General features: G+C 51.2%; 1 protein-coding gene across 1 annotated transcript in view; it reads right to left on the minus strand.

Annotated features, from left to right (window-relative positions):
• Window positions 1-22298, minus strand: part of LOC132832576 (complement C4-like) — a 155108-nt gene that overhangs the window by 15297 nt on the left and 117513 nt on the right. Inside the window, exons 32-36 of the mRNA XM_060850669.1 lie at window positions 20996-21098; window positions 17710-17784; window positions 13743-13845; window positions 11764-11853; window positions 7307-7399 (exon numbers count right to left, since the gene is read on the minus strand). Coding sequence (XP_060706652.1) covers window positions 7307-7399; window positions 11764-11853; window positions 13743-13845; window positions 17710-17784; window positions 20996-21098 — 464 coding nt within the window. The remainder of the gene's footprint in view (window positions 1-7306; window positions 7400-11763; window positions 11854-13742; window positions 13846-17709; window positions 17785-20995; window positions 21099-22298) is intronic.

Genomic DNA, 22298 nt, shown 5'->3' on the forward strand with positions numbered 1-22298 from the left:
TAGACAGCGGTGAGGTGGGGTCAGACGGGAGGGTGGGGTTAGACAGCGGTGAAGTGGGGTCAGACGGGGGGATGGTGCTAGACAGCGGTGAGGTGGGGTCAGATGGGAGGGCGGAGTTAGACAGCGGTGAGGTGGGGTCAGACAGGTCAATGGTGTGAGACAGCGGTGAGGTGGGGTCAGACAGGTCAATGGTGTCAGACAGCGGTGAGGTGGGGTCAGACGGAAGGGCGCTGTTAGACAGCGGTGAGGTGGGGTCAGACGGGAGGGCGCTGTTAGACAGCGGTGAGGTGGGGTCAGACGGGGAGATGGTGTTAGACAGCGGTGAGGTGGGGTCAGACGGGAGGGCGGAGTTAGACAGCGGTGAGGTGGGGTCAGACAGGTCAATGGTGTGAGACAGCGGTGAGGTGGGGTCAGACAGGTCAATGGTGTCAGACAGCGGTGAGGTGGGGTCAGACGGAAGGGCGCTGTTAGACAGCGGTGAGGTGGGGTCAGACGGGAGGGCGCTGTTAGACAGCGGTGAGGTGGGGTCAGACGGGAGGGCGGAGTTAGACAGCGGTGAGGTGGGGTCAGAGGGGAAGGTGGTGTGAGACAGCGGTGAGTTGGGATCAGACTGGAGGGTGGTGTTAGACAGCGGTGAGGTGGGGTCAGACGGGAGGGTGGTGTTTATCAGCGGTGAGGTGGGGTCAGACGGGAGGGCGGTGTTAGACAGCGGTGAGGTGGGGTCAGACGGGAGAGCGGTGTTAGACAGGGGTGAGGTGGGGTCAGACGGGAGAGCGGTGTTAGACAGCGGTGAGGTGGGGTCAGACGGGTGGGTGGTGTTAGACAGCGGTGAGGTGGGGTCAGACGGGTGGGTGGTGTTAGACAGCGGTGAGGTGGGGTCAGACGGGTGGGTGGTGTTAGACAGCGGTGAGGTGGGGTCACACGGGAGGGTGGTGTTAGACAGCGGTGAGGTGGGGTCAGACGGGAGGGCGGTGTTAGACAGCGGTGAGGTGGGGTCACACGGGAGGGTGGTATTAGACAGCGGTGAGGTGGGGTCACACGGGAGGGCAGTGTTAGACAGCGATGAGGTGGGGTCAGACGGGAGGGTCGTGTTAGACAGTGGTGAGGTGGGGTCAGACGGGGGATGGTGTTAGACAGCGGTGAGGTGGGGTCAGACGGGTGGGCGCTGTTAGACAGCGGTGAGGTGGGGTCAGACGGGAGAGCGGTGTTAGACAGTGGTGAGGTGGGGTCAGACGGGTGGGTGGTGTTAGACAGCGGTGCGGTGGGGTCAGATGGGAGGGCGGTGTTAGACAGCGGTGAGGTGGGGTCAGACAGGAGGGTGGGGTTAGACAGCGGTGAGGTGGGGTCACACGGGAGGGTGGTGTGCGACAGCGGTGAGGTGGGGTCACACGGGAGGGCGGTGTTAGACATCGGTGAGGTGGGGTCAGATGGGAGGGTGGTGTTAGACAGCGGTGAGGTGGGGTCAGACGGGAGAGCGGTGTTAGACAGCGGTGAGGTGGGGTCAGACGGGAGAGCGGTGTTAGACAGCGGTGAGGTGGGGTCAGACGGGAGAGCGGTGTTAGACAGCAGTGAGGTGGGGTCAGACGGGGGGATGATGCTAGACAGCGGTGAGGTGGGGTCAGACGGGAGAGCGGTGTTAGACAGCGGTGAGGTGGGGTCAGATGGGAGAGCGGTGTTAGACAGCGGTGAGGTGGGGTCAGACGGGAGAGCGGTGTTAGACAGCGGTGAGGTGGGGTCAGATGGGAGGGCGGTGTTAGACAGCGGTGAGGTGGGGTCACACGGGATGGCGGTGTTAGACAGCGGTGAGGTGGGGTCAGATGGGTGGGCAGTGTTAGACAGCGGTGAGGTGGGGTCAGACGGTTGGGTGGTGTTAGACAGTGGTGAGGTGGGGTCAGACGGGGGATGGTGTTAGACAGCGGTGAGGTGGGGTCAGACGGGAGGCCGCTGTTAGACAGTGGTGAGGTGGGGTCAGACAGGAGAGCGGTGTTAGACAGCAGTGAGGTGGGGTCAGACGGGGGGATGGTGTTAGACAGCGGTGAGGTGGGGTCAGACGGGAGAGCGGTGTTAGACAGCGGTGAGGTGGGGTCAGATGGGAGAGCGGTGTTAGACAGCGGTGAGGTGGGGTCAGACGGGAGAGCGGTGTTAGACAGCGGTGAGGTGGGGTCAGATGGGAGGGCGGTGTTAGACAGCGGTGAGGTGGGGTCAGACGGGAGGGCGGTGTTAGACAGCGGTGAGGTGGGATCAGACGGGTGGGTGGTGTTCGACGGCGGTGAGGTGGGGTCAGACGGGAGGGTGGTGTTAGACAGCGGTGAGGTGGGGTCAGACGGGAGGATGGTGTTAGAATGCGGTGAGGTGGGTCAGACGGGAAGTTGGTGTGAGACAGCGGTGAGGTAGGGTCAGACGGGAGGGTGGTGTTAGACAGCGGTGAGGTGGGGTCAGACGGGAGGATGGTGTTAGACAGCGGTGAGGTGGGGTCAGACGGGAGGGTGGTGTTAGACAGCGGTGAGGTGGGGTCAGACGGGTGGGTGGTGTTAGACAGCGGTGAGGTGGGGTCACACGGGAGGGCGGTGTTAGACAGCGGTGAGGTGGGGTCACACGGGAGGGCGGTGTTAGACAGCGGTGAGGTGGGGTCAGACGGGAGAGCGGTGTTAGACAGCGGTGAGGTGGGGTCACACGGGATGGCGGTGTTAGACAGCGGTGAGGTGGGGTCAGATGGGTGGGCAGTGTTAGACAGCGGTGAGGTGGGGTCAGACGGTTGGGTGGTGTTAGACAGTGGTGAGGTGGGGTCAGACGGGGGATGGTGTTAGACAGCGGTGAGGTGGGGTCAGACGGGAGAGCGGTGTTAGACAGCAGTGAGGTGGGGTCAGACGGGGGTATGATGCTAGACAGCGGTGAGGTGGGGTCAGACGGGAGAGCGGTGTTAGACAGCGGTGAGGTGGGGTCAGACGGGTGGGTGGTGTTAGACAGCGGTGAGGTGGGGTCAGACAGGAGGGCGGTGTTAGACAGCGGTGAGATGGGGTCAGACAGGTCAATGGTGTGAGACAGCGGTGAGGTGGGGTCAGACAGGTCAATGGTGTTAGACAGCGGTGAGGTGGGGTCAGACGGGAGGGCGCTGTTAGACAGCGGTGAGGTGGGGTCAGACAGGAGGGCGGAGTTAGACAGCGGTGAGGTGGGGTCAGACGGGAGGGTGGTGTTCGAGAGCGGTGAGGTGGGGTCAGACCTGAGGTTGGTGTTAGGCAGCGGTGAGGTGGGGTCAGACGGGAGGTTGGTGTTAGGCAGCGGTGAGTAGGGGTCAGACAGGAGGGTGGGGTTAGACAGCGGTGAGGTGGGGTCAGATGGGAGGTGGTGTTTGACAGCGGTGAGGTGGGGTCAGACGGGAGGGCGGTGTTAGACAGCGGTGTGGTGGGGTCAGACGGGGAGATGGTGTTAGACAGCGGTGAGGTGGGGTCAGACGGGGAGATGGTGTTAGACAGCGGAGAGGTGGGGTCAGACAGGAGGGTGGGGTTAGACAGCGGTGAAGTGGGGTCAGACGGGAGGGTGGGGTTAGACAGCGGTGAAGTGGGGTCAGACGGGGGGATGGTGCTAGACAGCGGTGAGGTGGGGTCAGACGGAAGGGCGCTGTTAGACAGCGGTGAGGTGGGGTCAGACGGGAGGGCGGAGTTAGACAGCGGTGAGGTGGGGTCAGACGGGAGGGCGGAGTTAGACAGCGGTGAGGTGGGGTCAGACGGGAGGGCGCTGTTAGACAGCGGTGAGATGGGGTCAGACGGGGAGATGGTGTTAGACAGCGGTGAGGTGGGGTCAGACGGGAGGGCGCTGATAGACAGCGGTGAGGTGGGGTCAGACGGGAGGGCGGAGTTAGACAGCGGTGAGGTGGGGTCAGACGGGAGGGCGCTGTTAGACAGCGGTGAGGTGGGGTCAGACTGGAGGATGGAGTTAGACAGCGGTGAGGTGGGGTCAGACGGGAGGGTGGTGTTTATCAGCGGTGAGGTGGGGTCAGACGGGAGGGCGGTGTTAGACAGCGGTGAGGTGAGGTCAGACGGGAGGGCGGAGTTAGACAGCGGTGAGGTGGGGTCAGAGGGGAAGGTGGTGTGAGACAGCGGTGAGTTGGGATCAGACAGGAGGGTGGTGTTAGACAGCGGTGAGGTGGGGTCAGACGGGAGGGCGGTGTTAGACAGCGGTGAGGTGGGGTCAGACGGGAGGGTGGTGTTAGACAGCGGTGAGGTGGGGTCAGACGGGAGGGCGCTGTTAGACAGCGGTGAGGTGGGGTCAGACTGGAGGATGGTGTTAGACAGCGGTGAGGTGGGTTCAGACGGGAGGATGGGGTTAGAGAGCGGTGAGGTGGGGTCAGACGGGAGGGTCGTGTTAGACAGCGGTGAGGTGGGGTCAGACGGGGGGACAGTGTTAGACAGCGGTGAGGTGGGGTCAGCCGGGAGGGCGGTGTTAGACAGCGGTGAGGTGGGGTCAGACGGGAGGGTCGTGTTAGACAGCGGTGAGGTGGGGTCAGACGGGGGGACAGTGTTAGACAGCGGTGAGGTGGGGTCAGCCGGGAGGGCGGTGTTAGAGAGCGGTGAGGTGGGGTCAGACGGGAGGGTGGTGTGAGACAGCGGTGAGGTGGGGTCAGACGGGCGGGTGGTGTTAGACAGCGGTGAGGTGGGGTCAGACGGGAGGATGGTGTGAGACAGTGGTGAGGTGGAGTCAGACGGGCGGGTGGTGTTAGACAGCGGTGAGGTGGGGTCAGACGGGAGGGTGGTGTTAGACAGCGGTGAGGTGGGGTCAGATGGGAGGGCCGTGTTAGACAGCGGTGTGGTGGGGTCAGACGGGAGGGCGGGGTTAGACAGCGGTGAGTCGGGTCAGACGGGGGGATGGTGTTAGACAGCGGTGAGGTGGGGTCAGACAGGAGGGCGGTGTTAGACAGCGGTGAGGTGTGGTCACACGGGAGGGTGGTGTTCGACAGCGTTGGGATGAGGTCAGACTGGAGGGCGGTTTAGACAGCGGTGAGGTGGGGTCAGACGGGTGGGTGGTGTTAGACAGCGGTGAGGTGGGGTCAGACAGGAGGGTGGTGTTAGACAGCGGTGAGGTGGGGTCACACGGGAGGGCCGTGTTAGACAGCGTTGAGGTGGGGTCAGACGGGAGGGCCGTGTTAGACAGCGGTGAGGTGGGGTCAGACGGGAAGGTGGTGTGAGACAGCGGTGTCGTGGGGTCAGGCGGGAGGGCGGGGTTAGACAGCGGTGAGGTGGGGTCAGACGGGAGAGCGGTGTTAGACAGCAGTGAGGTGGGGTCAGACGGGGGGATGATGCTAGACAGCGGTGAGGTGGGGTCAGACGGGAGAGCGGTGTTAGACAGCGGTGAGGTGGGGTCAGATGGGAGGGCGGTGTTAGACAGCGGTGAGGTGGGGTCAGACGGGAGGGCGGTGTTAGACAGCGGTGAGGTGGGATCAGACGGGTGGGTGGTGTTCAACGGCGGTGAGGTGGGGTCAGACGGGTGGGTGGTGTTAGACAGCGGTGAGGTGGGGTCAGACGGGAGGATGGTGTTAGACAGCGGTGAGGTGGGTCAGACGGGAAGGTGGTGTGAGACAGCGGTGAGGTGGGGTCAGACAGGAGGGCGGTGTTAGACAGCGGTGAGGTGGGGTCAGACGGGTGGGCGGTGTTAGACAGCGGTGAGGTGGGGTCAGACGGGAGGGCGGTGTTAGACAGCGGTGAGGTGGGGTCAGACGGGAAGGTGGTGTTAGACAGCGGTGAGGTCGGGTCAGACGGGTGGGTGATGTTAGACAGCGGTGAGGTGGGGTCACACGGGAGGGTGGTGTTAGACAGCGGTGAGGTGGGGTCACACGGGAGGGCGGTATTAGACAGTGGTGCAGTGGGGTCAGATGGGTGGGCAGTGTTAGACAGCAGTGAGGTGGGGTCAGACGGGAGGTTGGTGTTAGACAGCGGTGAGGTGGGGTCAGACGGGAGGGCGGTGTTAGACAGCGGTGAGGTGGGGTCAGACGGGAGGGCGGTGTTAGACAGCGGTGAGGTGGGGTCAGACGGGAGGGCGGTGTTAGACAGCGGTGAGGTGGGGTCAGACGGGAGAGCGGTGTTAGACAACGGTGAGGTGGGGTCAGACGGGAGGGCCGTGTTAGACAGCGGTGAGGTGGGGTCAGACGGGAAGGTGGTGTGAGACAGCGGTGAGGTGGGGTCACACGGGAGGGTGGTGTTAGACAGCGGTGAGGTGGGGTCAGACGGGAGGTTAGTGTTAGACAGCGGTCAGGTGGGGTCAGACGGGGGATGGTGTTAGACAGCAGTGAGGTGGGGTCAGACGGGAGGGCGGTGTTAGACAGCGTTGAGGTGGGGTCAGACGGGAGGGCCATGTTAGACAGCGGTGAGGTGGGGTCAGACGGGAAGGTGGTGTGAGACAGCGGTGTCGTGGGGTCAGGCGGGAGGGCGGTGTTAGACAGCGGTGAGGTGGGGTCAGACGGGAGGGCCGTGTTAGACTGCGGTGAGGTGGGGTCAGACGGGAGGATGGTGTTAGATAGCGGTGAGGTGTGGTCAGACGGGAGGATGGTGTTAGATAGCGGTGAGGTGGGGTCAGACGGGTGGGCGGTGTTAGACCCCGGTGAGGTGTTCTGACCGGGGGATGGTGTTGGCCAGTCGTGAACTTTGGGCAGGTGCGGGGTCTGTTTTTGGTGGGGAATTTGTAGGGGTGGGTGGCGGTCTCACACAGTATCCTGCTGCCTTGTCTCCTGAACGGCGAGCAGACTTAGCAAATGCTGCTTGTATCAATCCCATTGAACTGGTGAGGTTGGGGAGGGGTGGGTGCAGGAGGCTTCAGCAATGCAGCAGGTCCCTTCCACACAAGTGTGTGTGTGCTCAGAAACAAACCCTGAGACAGAAAGAGAAGGAGGCAGAGCTTAGCAAATAAACATCCTTCAGAAAACTCTGAGCCCCAGAGGAGGGACATTGAATCAATTAACCGAATCATCAATTCTCCGAACGAAATAGTCCCCTCCCATCTCTTTTGGATAATTGAGGTTTCTCTGTATAGGGATATGTGGAAAAAGCAAGGGATAGAACCGGGGTGGGGCATAATGGGCTGAATGGCTACCTCCTGCAACATAACAGTTCTATGAACCCGTGTGATTCTGTTTTGACTGAGGATTGCGCGAATGTTCCCCATTTTACTGAAATGTCTCCACTGGAATCGATCGTGAGCTGGGTACCTCCATTATTACTGGTGCTTTACAGCAAGGTCTACCTGAGAGGTAATGCAAACACTGACTCACAAGCCAAGCATTACAAATGGAGCAATCGGCCGCGGTCTTTTTTTTTACCGTAGTCTACAATGGGTTTGTAACAAGCGAATTGCATCCGGGCATCGTCTTCCAATTGTGGAGAAAATGTTTTCTTCATGCGTGGGCAACGACCTGCAAGTGAGAGAGTGAGAACTACAGTGAGAGAGAGAAATACTGTGTATATGTGCGTGTGCGTGTGAGAGAGAGAGAGACAGTGAGATAGTGAGCGTGAGAGACAGAGAGAGAGAAGCAGTGAGAAAGGGAGAATGACAGTGAGAGAGAGAGTGTGAGTGCGTGAAAGAGAGAGAGAGAGACAATGAGAAGGAGAAAAACAGAGAGAGAGAGTGAAAAAGAGAAAGACAGAGAGGAAGACAATATGAAAGTGTGTGTGTGTGTGAGAGAGAGAGAGAGAGTGAGATTGTGAGAGACAGTGAGAGAGGGAGAAAGACTGAGAGAGAGAGAGAGAGACAGTGAGAAGGAGAAAGACAGTGAGAGACAGTGAGAGAGAGAGAGACCGTGAAAGAGCGAGACAGTGAGAGAAAGAGAGAGAGAGAGGGAGAGACAGTGTGTGAGAGAGACAGTGAGTAAAAGAGAGAGACAGTGTGTGAGAGAGATAGGGAGAAAGAGAGATAGTGTGTGTGCGTGTGCGAGAAGAGACAGTGAGAGACAGTGAGTGTGAGAGAGAGAGAGTGAAAGAGAGAGACAATGAGACAAAGTGAGAGTGTGAGAGACAGAGAGAGAGACAGTGAGAGAATGAGAAAGAGACAGAGAGAGACAGTGAGAGAAAGAGAGAGAGAGGGATCGTGGAAGAGAGAGAGAGAGACAATGAGAGAAAGTGAGAGAATGTGAGAGAGTGAGAGAGAGAGAGAGACAGTGAGAGAGACAGTGAGGGAGTGAGAGAAAGAGAGTGAGAGAAAGAGAGAGACAGTGAGATAGTGGAAGAGAGAGAGAGAGAGAGACAATGAGAGAAGGTGAGAGAGTGTGAGAGACAGTGAGAGGGAGAGACTGTGAGAGTTAGAGAGAGAGAGTCAGAGAAAGAGAGAGAGAGAGGTGGTGAGAGTGAGACAGAAAGAGAGAGAGAGAGAGAGAGAGAGAGAGAGCATCAGCAAACAGACTCATGAACACAACCCATAGTGTGTTTTGCAATGAATAAAGAGGCAAAGGTCACTCCACTGCTTTCAAATTCTGCTTGAGTTCATGAAAAGTTCGGAACAGAAATAAATTGGTCGCTGCTCTGAAACAGAAAAGTAGCTCGGTCTCGTGGCTCTTGCATGCTGCAGTATTTAGGGAGGCGGGCAGCTAGTCAGCAATGCAGGGTGATGCCAACAGAGTGAGCTCGATTCCTGGATTGGCTGAGGTTACCACAACTATCCTGTATTCTATACCTTTGCTGTTGCCTGAGGTGCAGTGACTCTCAGGTTAATGCACCACCAATTGTCTCTGTCTAATGAGAAAGCAGCTCTCAGGGGTTATGGCAGAATTATTTATTCTTGGTTCATTTTGAACATTTGAGGATGATTGAAGAGTTTCCACACATAACAGTGAAAAGGATTCCACAGCAGCAATAAAACAGCTTCGACTGCGAAGGGGGGACAGAGGTTTTAGAGATAGTGACAGCTTCTCAAATAGCATTTTTATTTCAATAAACAGAGATGTAGAGCAAATTAATAACATCAGACGGGCGCAGTGTCAAGGAAAATCTGCTCCCATCAGGAAATGGGTTTTACTTTATAGTTAGTTCTGCAGGTCTGTGAGCTGTTCTTTTAAGCTGCATGTTCTAAATGGAAGGTGGTTGAAAATGTGTTGCTGGTTAAAGCACAGCAGGTCAGGCAGCATCTAAGGAATAGGAAATTCGACGTTTCGGGCATAAGCCCTTCATCAGGGCTTATGAAGGGCTTATGCCCGAAACGTCGAATTTCCTATTCCTTGGATGCTGCCTGACCTGCTGTGCTTTAACCAGCAACACATTTTCAGCTGTGATCTCCAGCATCTGCAGACCTCATTTTTTACCCTTACTAAATGGAAGGTGACAAAGCTTCCTTTCCCACTTGGCAGTGCACAGAATATAGTAGTTTATGCAGGTTCACACAACGAGGATGACAATATAAAAGGTAAAATCAAATAAATGCCTGCGTTCTCAACTCTGGCTGGAATGTCGAACAAAGCCAGAGCCCACAGGTAAACTACAACACCTAGAAACAGGAAAGCCCACCCTTATCATTAGTCTAGACTAGAGTGGTGCTGGAAAGGTAGCATCCGAGGAGCAGGGAAATCGATGTCTTGGGCAGGAGCCCTTCGTCAGGACTAGAGGCAGGGAGCCTCTGGGGTGGAGAGATAAATGGGAGGGGGGGTGGGCTGGGGAGAAAGTAGCAAAGAGTACAATAGGTGAATGGGGGTGGGGATGGGGGTGATAGGTCAGAGAGGAAGTTGGGGGAAGGTAGCAAAGAGTACAGTAGGTGAATGGGGGTGGGGATGGGGGTGATAGGTCAGAGAGGAGGGTGGAGTGGATAGGTGGGAAGGGAGATTGGCAGGCAGGACAGGTCATGAGGGCGGTGCTGAGCTGGAAGGTTGGAACTGGGGTGAGGTGGGGGAAGGGGAAGTGAGGAAACTGGTGAAATCCACATTGATGCCCTGGGGTTGAAGTGTTCCGAGGCAGAAGATGAGGCGTTCTTCCTCCAGGCGTCTGGTGGTGAGGGAGCGATGGTGGAGGAGCCTCAGGACTTGCATGCCCTCAGCAGAATGGGAGGGGGAGTTGAAATGTTGGGCCATGGGGCGGTGTGGTTGATTGGTGAGGGTGTCCCAGAGATGTTCCCTAAAATGCTCTGTTAGAAGGCGTCCAGTCTCCTCAACGTAGAGGAGACTACATCGGGAGCAACGGATACAATAAATGATATTGATGTGCAGGTAAAACTTTGATGGATGTGGAGGGCTCCTTTAAGGCCTTGGATGGAGGTGAGGGAGGAGGTGTGAGCGCATGTTTCACAATTCCTGCGGTGGCAGGGGAAGGTGTCAGGATGGGAGGGTGGGTCGTAGGGGGGGGCGTGGACCTGACCAGGTAGTCATGGAGGGAACGGTCTTTGCGGAAAGCGGAAAGGGGTGGGGAGGGAAATATATCCCTGGTGGTGGGGTCTGTTTGGAGGTGGCGGAAATGTCGGCGGATGATTTGGTTTATGTAAAGCTTAGTAGGGTGGAAGGTGAGCACCAGGGGGATTCTGCCCTTGTTACGGTTGGAGGGGTGGGGTCTGAGGGCGGAGGTGCAGGATATGGACGAGATGCGTTGGAGAGCATCTTTAACCATGTGGGAAGGGAAATTGCGGTCTCTAACGAAGGAGGCCATTTGGTGTGTTCTGTGGTGGAACTGGTCCTCCTGGGAGCAGATATGGCGGAGCTGGAGGAATTGGGAATACGGGATGGCATTTTTGCAGGAAGCAGGGTGAGAAGAGGTGTAGCTGTGGGAGTTGGTGGGTTTGTAAAAAATGTCAGTGTCAAGTCGGTCATCATTAATGGAGATGGAGAGGTCCAGGAAGGGGAGGGAGGTGTCAGAGATGGTCCGGGTAAATTTAAGGTCAGGGTGGAATGCGTTAGTGAAGTTGATGAACTGCTCAATCTCCTCGTGGGAGCACGAAGTGGTGCCAGTGCTGTCATCAATGTAGTGGGGAGTGGTGCCGGTGTAACTACAGAAGGTGGACTGTTCCACATAGCCGACAAAGAGACAGGCATAGCTGGGGCACATACGGGTGCCCCTTTGGTCAGGAGGAAATGGGAGGTTTCGAAGGAGAAATTGTTAAGGGTGAGGACCAGTTCAGCCAAATGAATGAGTGTGTTAGTGGAAAGGTACTGTTGGGGACGTCGGGAGAGGAAGAAATGGAGGGCTTGGCGGATGGAGGTGTAGAGGGATTGAATGTCCATGGTGAAGATGAGGCATTGGGGGCCGGGGAAACGGAAGTCTTGGAGGAGGTGGAGGGCGTGGGTGGTGTCTCAAACGTATGTGGGGAGTTCCTGGACTAGTGGGGATTGGACAGTATCGAGAGAGGTAGAGATGAGTTCAGTGGAGCAGGAGCAGGCTGAGACAATGGGTCGGCCAGGGTGGTCAGGCTTATGGATCTTGGGAAGGAGGTAAAACTGGGCAGTGCAGGGTTCCCGGGCTACAAGGTTGGAAGCTGTGGATGGGAGATCTCCTGAGGTGATGAGGTTCTATATGGTCTGGGAGATGATGGTTTGGTGATGGGGAGGGCGGGGTCATAGTCGAGTGAGCGATGGGGGACATGCCTTCGAGTTGGTGTCTGACTTCAGTGGTGTAGAGGTCAGTGTGCCGAACTACCACTGCACCCACCCTCATCATTAGTCCAAGTAAGAGCTCAGATGAATGGATCAGCCCCTGTCCCTCCGTCCACAATGCAGGAGCTACAAAAGCTTCTGATGAAATAGGCAAGGCTGAGTTAGAAGGCCAGAGAGTGTATGTTTGGATTTGCTAGTACACGTCACTGTGGACTTACCTTCAGCACACTCGCACACATCATGTTGACAGAACTTCGATACAATGGTGCTTCTTTCTGGAGCGTTATAAAATATATTGCATTTTAAACCTGCAAACCAAGCATTTAATCATGAGTAGGGCATGCTATGGACAAATGCTATCACTGTTCCATATAGAGTAAAATTAACTGGACATTGTGGGCTTTCATCTCTGCCTGTATTATACAGATATGCATGCACAGAAAGAAAGACTGGTATAGATGCTACGGGAGAGAGAGAGAGAGAGAGAGAGAGAGAGAGAGACGGAGAGATGGAGACACAGAGAAAGAGTGAGACACAAGAGACACAGACAGAAGAAAGAGAGAGAAAGAGAAAAAAGAGAGATAAGAGAGTGAACAAGAGAGAAAGAAAGAGAGATGAGCGAGCGAGAGAATAAGTAAAAGAGAGAAAGAGAGAGAGAGATACAGGAGAGAAAGGTGGAGAGAACAAAGGAGAGAATTAGAGAGGAGAGAGAGATAAGAAAGAGAGAAAGAGGGAGAGAGACATGAAAGAGAAAGAAAGAAAGATAGATGAGAAAGAAACAGAAAGAGAGAGAGATAGAGACAGAGACAGAGTCAGAGCACCAGGGTCCCAGGTTCGACTCCAGCCTCGGGCGACTGTCTGTGAGGAGTTTGCACATTCTCCCTGTATCTGCGTGAGTTTCCTCCGGGTGCTCCGGTTTCCTCCCACAGTCCAAAGATGTGCAGGTTAGGGTGGATTGGCTGTGGATGGGAAATGTGAGGTTACCGAGATGGGTGGGATGTTGTTTGGAAGGTTGGTTTGGACGTGATGAGTCACACTGTAGAGATTCCATGAAATTTGGCCTCTAAGTCAAGGAATTAATCATACTGGAAGTAAAATACTTCTTTAGTTAATATTGAGGTGACCTGGCTCCCTGTGTCTCGGTGTTAGCATCTGTAACGAATAATATACAGTTGGGTAATAATATTCACTCTCAGCCACTGTCCATGTGCATTTCATGTGAGCTCCTGTAACAACTCAGTGTGTAAAAGGGACATAAGATACTCCCTGAACCACTGCTTCAGTAAACTGGGTTAATGGTAAAGGTAAGCTTTGACAAATGGTCAGTTAGACTTGAAATGTCAGCTCTTTTCCCTCCTTATAGATGCTGCCAGACCTGCTGAGATTTTCCAGCATTTTCTCTTTTGATAATAGTAAGATTCTTGGTACTCTAGATGAACAAAGTGATCTTGGTGTCCATGTACATAGATCCCTGCAAGTTGCCACCCTGGTTGATAGGGTTGTTAAGAAGGCATATGGTGTGTTAGCTTACATTAGTAGAGGGATTGAGTTTCGATGCCACGAGGTCATGTTGCAGCTGTATAGCTGGTGCAGCCACACTTGGGATATTGTGTACAGTTCTAGTCACTGCATTATAGGAAGGATGTGGAAGTGATGAAGAGGGTTCAGAGGAGATTTACTAGCATGTTGCCTGGTATGGAGGGAAGGTCTTACAAGGAAAAGTTGAGGGACTTGAGGTTGTTTTTGTCAGAGAGAAGAAGGTTGAGAGGTGACTTAATTCATTCACACAAGATAATCCGAGGGTTAGATTGGGTGGACAGTGAGAGCCTTTTTACTTTGATGGTGACGGTTAGCACTAGGGAACATAGCTTTAAATTGAGTGGTAATAGATATAGGACAGATATCAGAGGTAGTCTCTTTACTCAGACAGTAGTAGGGGCATGGAACACACTGCCTGCAAAAGTAGTAGACATGCCAAATTTATGGGAATTTAAATGGTCATTGGATAGACATATGGATGAAAATGGAATAGTGTAGGTTAGATGGGCTTCAGATTGGTTCCACAGGTTGGCGCAACATTGAGGGCCAAAGGCCTGTACTGTGCTGTAATTGTTCTACGTTCTATGCCCTATGAAACCTGCAACCCATCTGTGTTAAAACCCAGCAGCCACTGCTTTGCAGCAGAGTCTTTACTCACTTGGATTGTAATAGTCGTAGAGTGTCGCGCTTGCTGGCTGTATTAATCCAATGGGGATGGTTTGTTTGGCGGCAAATACGACACATTCTCTCTGGTCAGTAACCTACAGGGTGGAGCAATCACCATTAGCAGTGGTCGCAAACAGATAACACGCTAAATGCCCAGTGAACAAATAGTGCAAGCACACACCACGGAATAATGCAGGACCTGTCTGGCAGTGCTGGTGTAATGTAGCCTGTTCACCTCAAAGTCCATACCCATTCAGCTGTTCACAGTGAGCAAGGCACTGACAACACCCAGCTGTCCTGTACAATGTGCACAGCAGCATTCAACACCGTTCTGGGATTGGGAAGCAATTGCTGAATAATGTGTTCACATGCAACATGGGATTGTCTTTTGGGCTCACAGTAAGCAGCACTTCCATGTACTGGACATTACATGTATTAGCATCTTAATGCGGTCACTTTATTTGGTCCTGGTGTTTTGTTTCAAAGAGAAGCTCTAAGGCAGAAGTACCAAGCTGGCTAGTTAGGATCCCAGGAGTTAAACAGCCTGAGTGGCTGTGGCCAGCTCTCTCAGATTAGGATATCTGGGTTTTGGTTTCTCAGTAACATCAGAAGCGAGTGGAGTCTGAACAGAGTTGGAACCTTCAGTGAAAGTCTCCTCGCTGCTGTTCTCTCCAAATTTCATCTTGATGTCTTTTCCTCCTGGATTGGAAAACTGCATGCCAGAATCTGTGTCTGAATTTGCTTTTTCTGCCAAGCAGTATGCTTATGGGATATTACTATATTCAAACAGTTATAGAGTCATAGAGCCATAGAGATGTACAGCATGGAAACAGACCCTTCGGTCCAACCCATCCATGCTGACCAGATATCCCAATCCAATCTAGTCCCACCTGCCAGCACCCGGCCCATATCCTTCCAGATCCTTCCTATTCATATATCCATCCAAATGCCTCTTAAATGTTACAATTGTACCAGCCTCCACCACTTCCTCTGGCAGCTCATTCCATACACGTACCACCCTCTGTGTGACAAAGTTGCCCCGAGGTCTTTTTTATATCTTTCCCCTCTCACCCTAAACCTATGCCCCTCTAGTTCTGGACTCCCCAAACCCAGGGAAAACACTTTGTCTATTTATCCTATCCATGTCCCTCATAATTTTGTAAACCTCTATAATGTCACCCCTCAGCCTCTGACACTCCAGGGAAAACAGCCCCAGCCTATTCAGCCTCTCCCTATAGCTCAAATCCTCCAACATCCTTGTAAATCTTTTCTGAAGCCTTTCAATTTTCACAACATCTTTCCGATAGGAAGGAGACCAGAATTACACGCAATATTCCAACAGTGGCCTAACCAACGTCCTATACAGCCACAACATGACCTCCTAACTCCTGTACTCAATACTCTGACCAATAAACGAAAGCATGCCAAACGCTTTCTTCACTATCCTATCTACCTGCGACTCCACTTTCAAGGAGCTACGAACCTGCACTCCAAGTTCTCTTTGTTCAGCAACACTTCCTAGGACCTTACCATTAAGTGTATAAGTGCTACTAAGATTTGCTTTCCCAAAATGCAGCACCTCACATTTATCTGAATTAAACTCCATCTGCCACAACTCTGCCCGTTGGCCCATCTGATCAAGATCCTGTTGTAATCTGAGGTAACCCTCTTCGCATTCCACTCCACCTCCAATTTTGGTATCATCTGCAAACTTACTAACTGTACCTCTTATGCTCCCATCCAAATCATTTATTTAAATGACAAAAAGTAGAGGACCCAGGACCGATCCTTGTGATACTCCACTGGTCACAGGCCTCCAGTCTGAAAAACTACCCTCCACCACCACCCTCTGTTTTCTACCTTTGAGCAAGTTCAGTATCCAAATGGCTTGTTCTCCCTATATTCCATGAGATCTAACCTTGCTAACCAGACTCCCATGGGGAACCTTGTCGAACGCCTTACTGAAGTCCAAATAGATCACATCTACTGCTCTTCCCTCATCCATCCTCTTTCTTATTTCCTCAAAAAACTCAGTCAAGTTTGTGCGACACGATTTCCCACAAACAAAGCCATGTTGACTATCGCTAATCAGTCCTTGCCTTTCCAAATACATGTACATTCTGTCCCTCAGGATTCCCTCCAACAACTTGCCCACCACCGACGTCAGACTCACTGGTCTATATTTCGCTGGCTTGTCCTTACCACCCTTCTTAAACAGTGGCACCACGTTAGCCAACCTCCAGTCTTCTGCAACCTCACCTGTGACTATTAATGATACAAATTAATAAAGTCAATTAATAGTGTATCTGTCCTGTGTCTATAATTCAGTTAAGTTTTCCAATAGTGTTAATTTGATTAAAATTCCTCTTTCTTTGGTTATATTTTAACTATAGTGTTTAAATAAATTGTGTTTTGATTAACATTGTGTAGTTTGACCAGTCACATTGCCACTGGAACAGACATTTTACATTTACATCAAAAATAAGAAAATGCTGGGTCTAGGCTACCATCTTAAAATAGGGGGTTCTGCCCTGGTATATAATAAGACATAATGCTCTGTTATTGCAAACATCTACACGCACGCACACACAATGCACCTCACCCCCCCAGACACACATGCGCACACACACACACAATGCTGCAGTTTCTATTCAACACAAGAGGTGATGACCATTCACTGGGTCATTTCACAGGGCAATGCATTGATCAAGCACAGTTAATCTGCCTGGCTTAAAATGTAAACGGTGTGTGGCAGTTATCTGTCAGTCATCATTATCTGGTGAATTCTACATGGCATCACCTCTATGAATCAGAATCCACTAGCTGACCAATCAGCACCCTCCTCTCATAGCATCTAAATAATGTTTTCCGTTGACTTGATATTTCTTGTGAAGTGTTCTGAAGAGTGCAAAATAGATGGTTTGATGAAATGACTTTTCCAGGAATACTCAAATAAATCAATTCGTAACATGAAATTATGAATTTCGCTGTGAAAATAGAGAATAATTCCTGAACAGTGCAATCTGCTGTTTATTATTCGATCGCTAACATATAAAATGTTTTGGAATTGAGACTGCCTCTACAGAGTCAATATTTCACCCAGCTGAAACCTGGTGTTAGAAGGAGGCACACAGTGGTTTCAGGGAACTGCAATCACCTCTTTGTTTTCAGAGTATTGAATAGACGAGAGGGATTTTGTTTTTCCACAGTGACCATTTGGCAAATCCCTACAGTGAAGAAGCAGGCCATTCAGCCCAATGGGTCAGCATCAACTCTCTGAAGGACATCCCACTCAGACCCAGCCCCCATCTCCCATGGCCAATCCACCCGGCACATCTTTGGACTGTGGAAGGAAATCAGAGCATCTGGAGGAAATGCACACAGACACAGGGAGAATGTGCAAATTCCACACAGACAGTCACCTGAGGCTGGAATTGAACTCGGGTCCCCAGCACTGGGAGGCAGCAGTGTTAACCACTGAGCCACCGTGCCACCCCATGAAGCTTGGTGAGCATATCCAGCCCATGTCTGAGCACAGGGCAGGACATGGCAAGGAAATGTCAGGAAAGCCTTACCCCACCTTCTCAAGCCCAGCGGTTTGACAGGATTCGACCTTGGCTTAAACCATTGATTATCCCTTTATTCAGGACTTGTGACGCTGTGTCAGCAAAAAAGGTGGCATCGCAGCTCAGTGGTTAGCACTGCTGCCTCACAGTGCCAGCGACCCTGGTTTGAACCCACTGTCCGTGGCAAAGTTTGCAGGTTCCCTCTGTTTTCTCCGGGTGCTCCCACAGTCCAAGGATGTGCAGGTTAGGTGGATTATACATGTTACATTGGAGAATGGTTAAAATGCCCTTTGGACAGACTCGATGGGCCAAATGGCCTCTATACGCTGTAGGGTACCCATGATATACAAAATAAAATCCAAAAGCAAATACACATGCATACAGTGCCATTACCTTATCAAGATAGAGCAGCACTCTCCCATTCTTGAACTCGTATTTATCGATGTATCTATCGGCTAAGTTTTTTAACTGGAAAGGAAATATTTTTAATTAGCATCATATTGATCTCACCCACTCTTTCCTGAAAGAGGCTGAAATATATGCTCGAGGTGCCCTGGTTCAATAATAATAATAATCCAGAGTGTTATACTCTTCCTTATCGAAGACCATAAAACAGAGGAGCAAAAGTAGATAAAGGTTACGACAGTGAATCGTGAATGGGCTCATTATGACCACAGATGTAGGAGCAACATTCAGCCCATCGACTCTGCTCCACTATTCAATGAGACCAAGATTGACCTGATAGCCCTCAACTCCATTTTCCTGTGTTTTTCTTCTCCTGCCATAGCCCTTGATTCCTTCACTGACCAAAGGTCTGTCTAAGCCAACCGTGAACGCAGTTAGGGCAGCACAGTAGTTCAGTGGTTAGCACTGTTGCCTCACAGTGCCAGGGATTTGGGTTCAATTCCACTCTCGGGCGACTGCCTACGTGGAGTTTGCGCAGTCTCCTTGTGTTTCCTTCGGGTACTCTGGTTTCTTCCCACAGTCCAAAGGTGCATAGGTTAGGGTTATGGATTAGCCATAGAAAATGTCGTGGGGTAGGTTTAGGTGGGATGCTCGTTGGACGGTTGCTGTGGAATTGAGGGACCAAATGGCCTATTTCCACATTGTAGGGATTCTATGATTTAACAATCCAGTCTTGACAACCCTTTCTGGTCAAGAATTCCACAGATTAGCCACCCTCAGAGAGAATTAATTCTGTCTCATCTCTGTCTTAAATGGGTGACTTCTTATGCTGAGAATATGCTCCCTGGCTCTACGCTCTGCGATCATATGACTCACCAGTCAAACTCCATAAGAATCACAGCTATTTCAATAAGGTCACCTCTCACTCTTTGGAACTCCAATGAGTACTGAATCAATCTACTCAATCTCTCCTAGTAAGAAAATCCTTCTAGAACACAGAACATCTACAATGTGGAAACAGGCCATTTGGCCCAACAAGTCCACACCGACCCTCCAAAGAGTCGCTCACCCAGAGCCATCCCCTTAATCTATAACCCTCCATTTTCCGTTGCTATTGCACCTAACCTACACATCCCTGAACACTATGGGGCAACTTAGCATGGCCAATCCACCCTAACCTACACATCTCTGAACACTATGGGGCAACTTAGCATGGCCAATCCACCCTAACCTGGACAACTGTGGGAGGAAACCGGAGCACCTGGAAGAAACCCATGCAGACACAGGGAGAATGTGCAAACTCCACACAGCCAATCGCCTGAGGGTGGAATCAAACCGGGGTTGATGGCGCTGTGAGCCTACAGTGCTAACCTGGTCTGCTTCCAACACCAGTATATATTCACTTAGAGAAGGAAAACAGCTTATAGTATTCCAGCTGGGGTCTGGCCTGTATAGTTTTAGCAAGATCTCCTGATTTTTACACTTTTTAAATAAAAAGCTATCATTCCATTGTCCTTCTCTATTAGCTGCTGAAACTAATTGCTCATATTTTATGATTTATCCAAGAGGCCCCCGCAACTCCCGGTTTTTGGCAGTCTTTCCCCGTTCAAACAATATTCCGATCTTCTATTCTTCTGGCCAAATACCTCCAAATTCATGGGCTGGAAGGACATTGATCTGAATCCATAATATTACAAAGTCATGTTACTATAAGCCACTCAGTTTAAGATGCGATGGTGGGGAAATACATGAAAGCAATATTTAGGGATAGAATCAAAATTCATCTAGACAAATGTGGATTAATTATAAAAACATCAGCATGCGTTCCTCAAGGCAAAATCAAAAGTAATGAACTAGCTGCATATTTTTCAATAGATGATGGAAGCAGTTCCAATCAAATTTATTGACATGTAAATTCAGTGCAGAATTACACTTCTCAACCCCCTTGAGCCTGATTAACCCGTGTTGCTGTCTAGCCCTGATAACCGTTCACTCCCTTGCTTATCAAGAATACATTCCTCACTGCTTTAAACAAGTTGAAGGACTCTGTTCTTGGCCCATTTCAGGTAAGAGACGTTCAAAAGCTCTCAACACTCCAAGCGGAAAAGAAACATTTCCCTCCACTTTAAATGTGTGAACCCCGATTCTGAAAGAATTATTCTTCATCCTGGCTTCTCCCAGGAAGGAAAACATCCTCTCCACATCTACACTGTCAAGATCCATCAGGATATCATGTCACTAAATCAAGCCAGATCTTCCAGCAGACAGAAGCTTTGCCTGTACAATCTTTCCTCATAAGACAAGCCTCTTAATTTCTTTCCTGTTCTTTCAGGGGATGAGGGCTTCGCTGGCTAGACCCAGCAGTTATTGCCCATCCCTAGTTGCCCAGAAGGCAGTTAAGAGTCAAACGCATCACTGTGGGCCTGGAGTCACATGTAGGCCAGTCCAGGTAAGGGTGCCAGTTTCCTGCCCTAAAGTGAACCAGATGGATTTTCCCCGACAATTAACAATGGTCATCATTAGGTTCTTAATTCCAGATTTTGTTTTTTTATCAAATGCAAACTCCGCCAGGGGAGGGTTCGAACCTGGGTCCCCATAACATTATCTGGTTCTCTAGATTAGCAGTCCGGCAATAATACCACTAGTCCATTGCCACCCCACCAGGGAGATTCAATTTTGATTCAATCGCGGTAAATTGCTTCCGGTGAGTAATGCTGTTGATGTGGTGTACATGGGGCTTTGAAAGAATTTTTAAAAAGGTCAAAATCAAGACCAGATTTTCAGACACTGCAGGAAACAAAGTCATTCTCTCTGGTCTTTCGCCTCAAATACCTGGAGCTAATGTACCCTGCGCTTGCACAGAAACCCGTTCCTGTTTTGTTCAATGTACTTCTCACGCAAGAGTGTTGGGTCTATTAGGCCTTGCAAAGTATTTGTTTTTTTAACCTGGTGTGCGCGAATGATGGTATGCAGAGCAGAAACTTTACCTTTCAGGACCCTGAACCCTGGTTGTTCACACTGACTGATTAAAGTAAATCAGGTAGCAACCTGATGAAGGAGCAGTGCTCTGAAAGCTAGTGCTTACAAATAAACCTGTTGGACTATAATTTGGTGTTGCATGACTTTTAACATTGTCCATTCCAGCCCAACGCTAGCTCCTCCACATGATGGGTGCTTGTGTTTTCTTTTTTGGCAGGAAGCAAGCGAGGATGCAGGAAATCTCAAAATATAGCTGCATGCTGTAGCACCGCCCGACGAGGCAAGATGGTCTGACCTTATTCAAATCGGCGGTTTCGGGCTCGAATCCACTGAGCAGCGAGATGTCCACGATGGCCATTCCAGAGGCTTTTCGGGTCTTGTTGCCGTCTGGCTCATGCCTTTGTGAAATAAAGAACCACATTCTGAATCAGTTTGGGTGCTGGTTGCTGCACTGTGAAATCTGCGTGCTCCCCCAGGTGTCATGGGCACGAGGGGAACTACATACTCAAAGGTTACCTGAGGAAAGGCAGCCTTAGCCATTCAGCCACAGAGTCAGAGAGATGGACAGCATGGAAGCAGACCCTTCAGTCCAATCCGTCCATGCTGACCAGATATCCCAACCCAATCTAGTCCCATCTGTCAGGACCCAGCCCATATCCCTCCAAACCCTTCCTATTCATATACCCATCCAGATGCCTTATAAATGTTGGAATTGTCCCAGCCTCCACCACTTCCTTTGGCAGCTCATTCCACACACGTAACACCGTCTGTGTGAAAAAGTTGCCCCTTAGGTCCCTTTTAAATCTTTCCCCTCTCACCCTAAACCTATGCCCTCTAGTTCTGGACTTCCCCACCCCAGGGAAAAGATCTTGTCTATTCACCCTATCCATGTCCTTCATGATTTTATAAACCTCTATAAGATCACTCACTCCTCAGTCTCCGAAACTCCAGGGAAAACTGCCCCAGCCTGTTCAACCTCGCCCTGTAGCTCAAACCCTCCAACCCTGGCAACGTCCTTGTAAATCTCTTCTGAACCCTTTCAAGTTTCAGAAACTACTTCTCCCAAAAGGTTATGAATTTGTGGAATTTGCTATCCCAAAGTGAAGTGGATGTTGGGGCAGTGAATAAATTTAAGGAGGAGGTAGACAGATTTTGAATTAATGATGTGTTGAAACATTATGAGGAGCAGGCAGGAAAATGAGGGTGAGGAACATATCAGCCAAGATCAAATGGCTGCGCAGACTTGATGGACCGAATGGCCTAATTCTGCCCCTATACCTTATGAACTTATTGCAAATGCTTTTCACTGCACTTCTACAATGGATTACACGTGACAATAAAGGCTATTCTGTTTTAAACCCTGGGCAGATAGAATTGGCACCGAGCTGTCCATCTGAGTGACACGTGTGTCACTATTTGTTGATTCTGCAATTTATTTCAATGAACAAAGATCAAAGTCAATACTATTAACAATCATTTATTAGCTCCATTGTCAACGCAACAATTAAATGGATTGACAAAATATATAGCGGGATTCTGCAGAATACATGACAGCTCATTGCTCATATCGCATTGTTGAAATGCAGTTTTTTAACCAC

Source organism: Hemiscyllium ocellatum, chromosome 35 (genome assembly GCF_020745735.1).
Source record: "Hemiscyllium ocellatum isolate sHemOce1 chromosome 35, sHemOce1.pat.X.cur, whole genome shotgun sequence".
In the NCBI taxonomy this organism is placed as follows: domain Eukaryota; kingdom Metazoa; phylum Chordata; class Chondrichthyes; order Orectolobiformes; family Hemiscylliidae; genus Hemiscyllium; species Hemiscyllium ocellatum.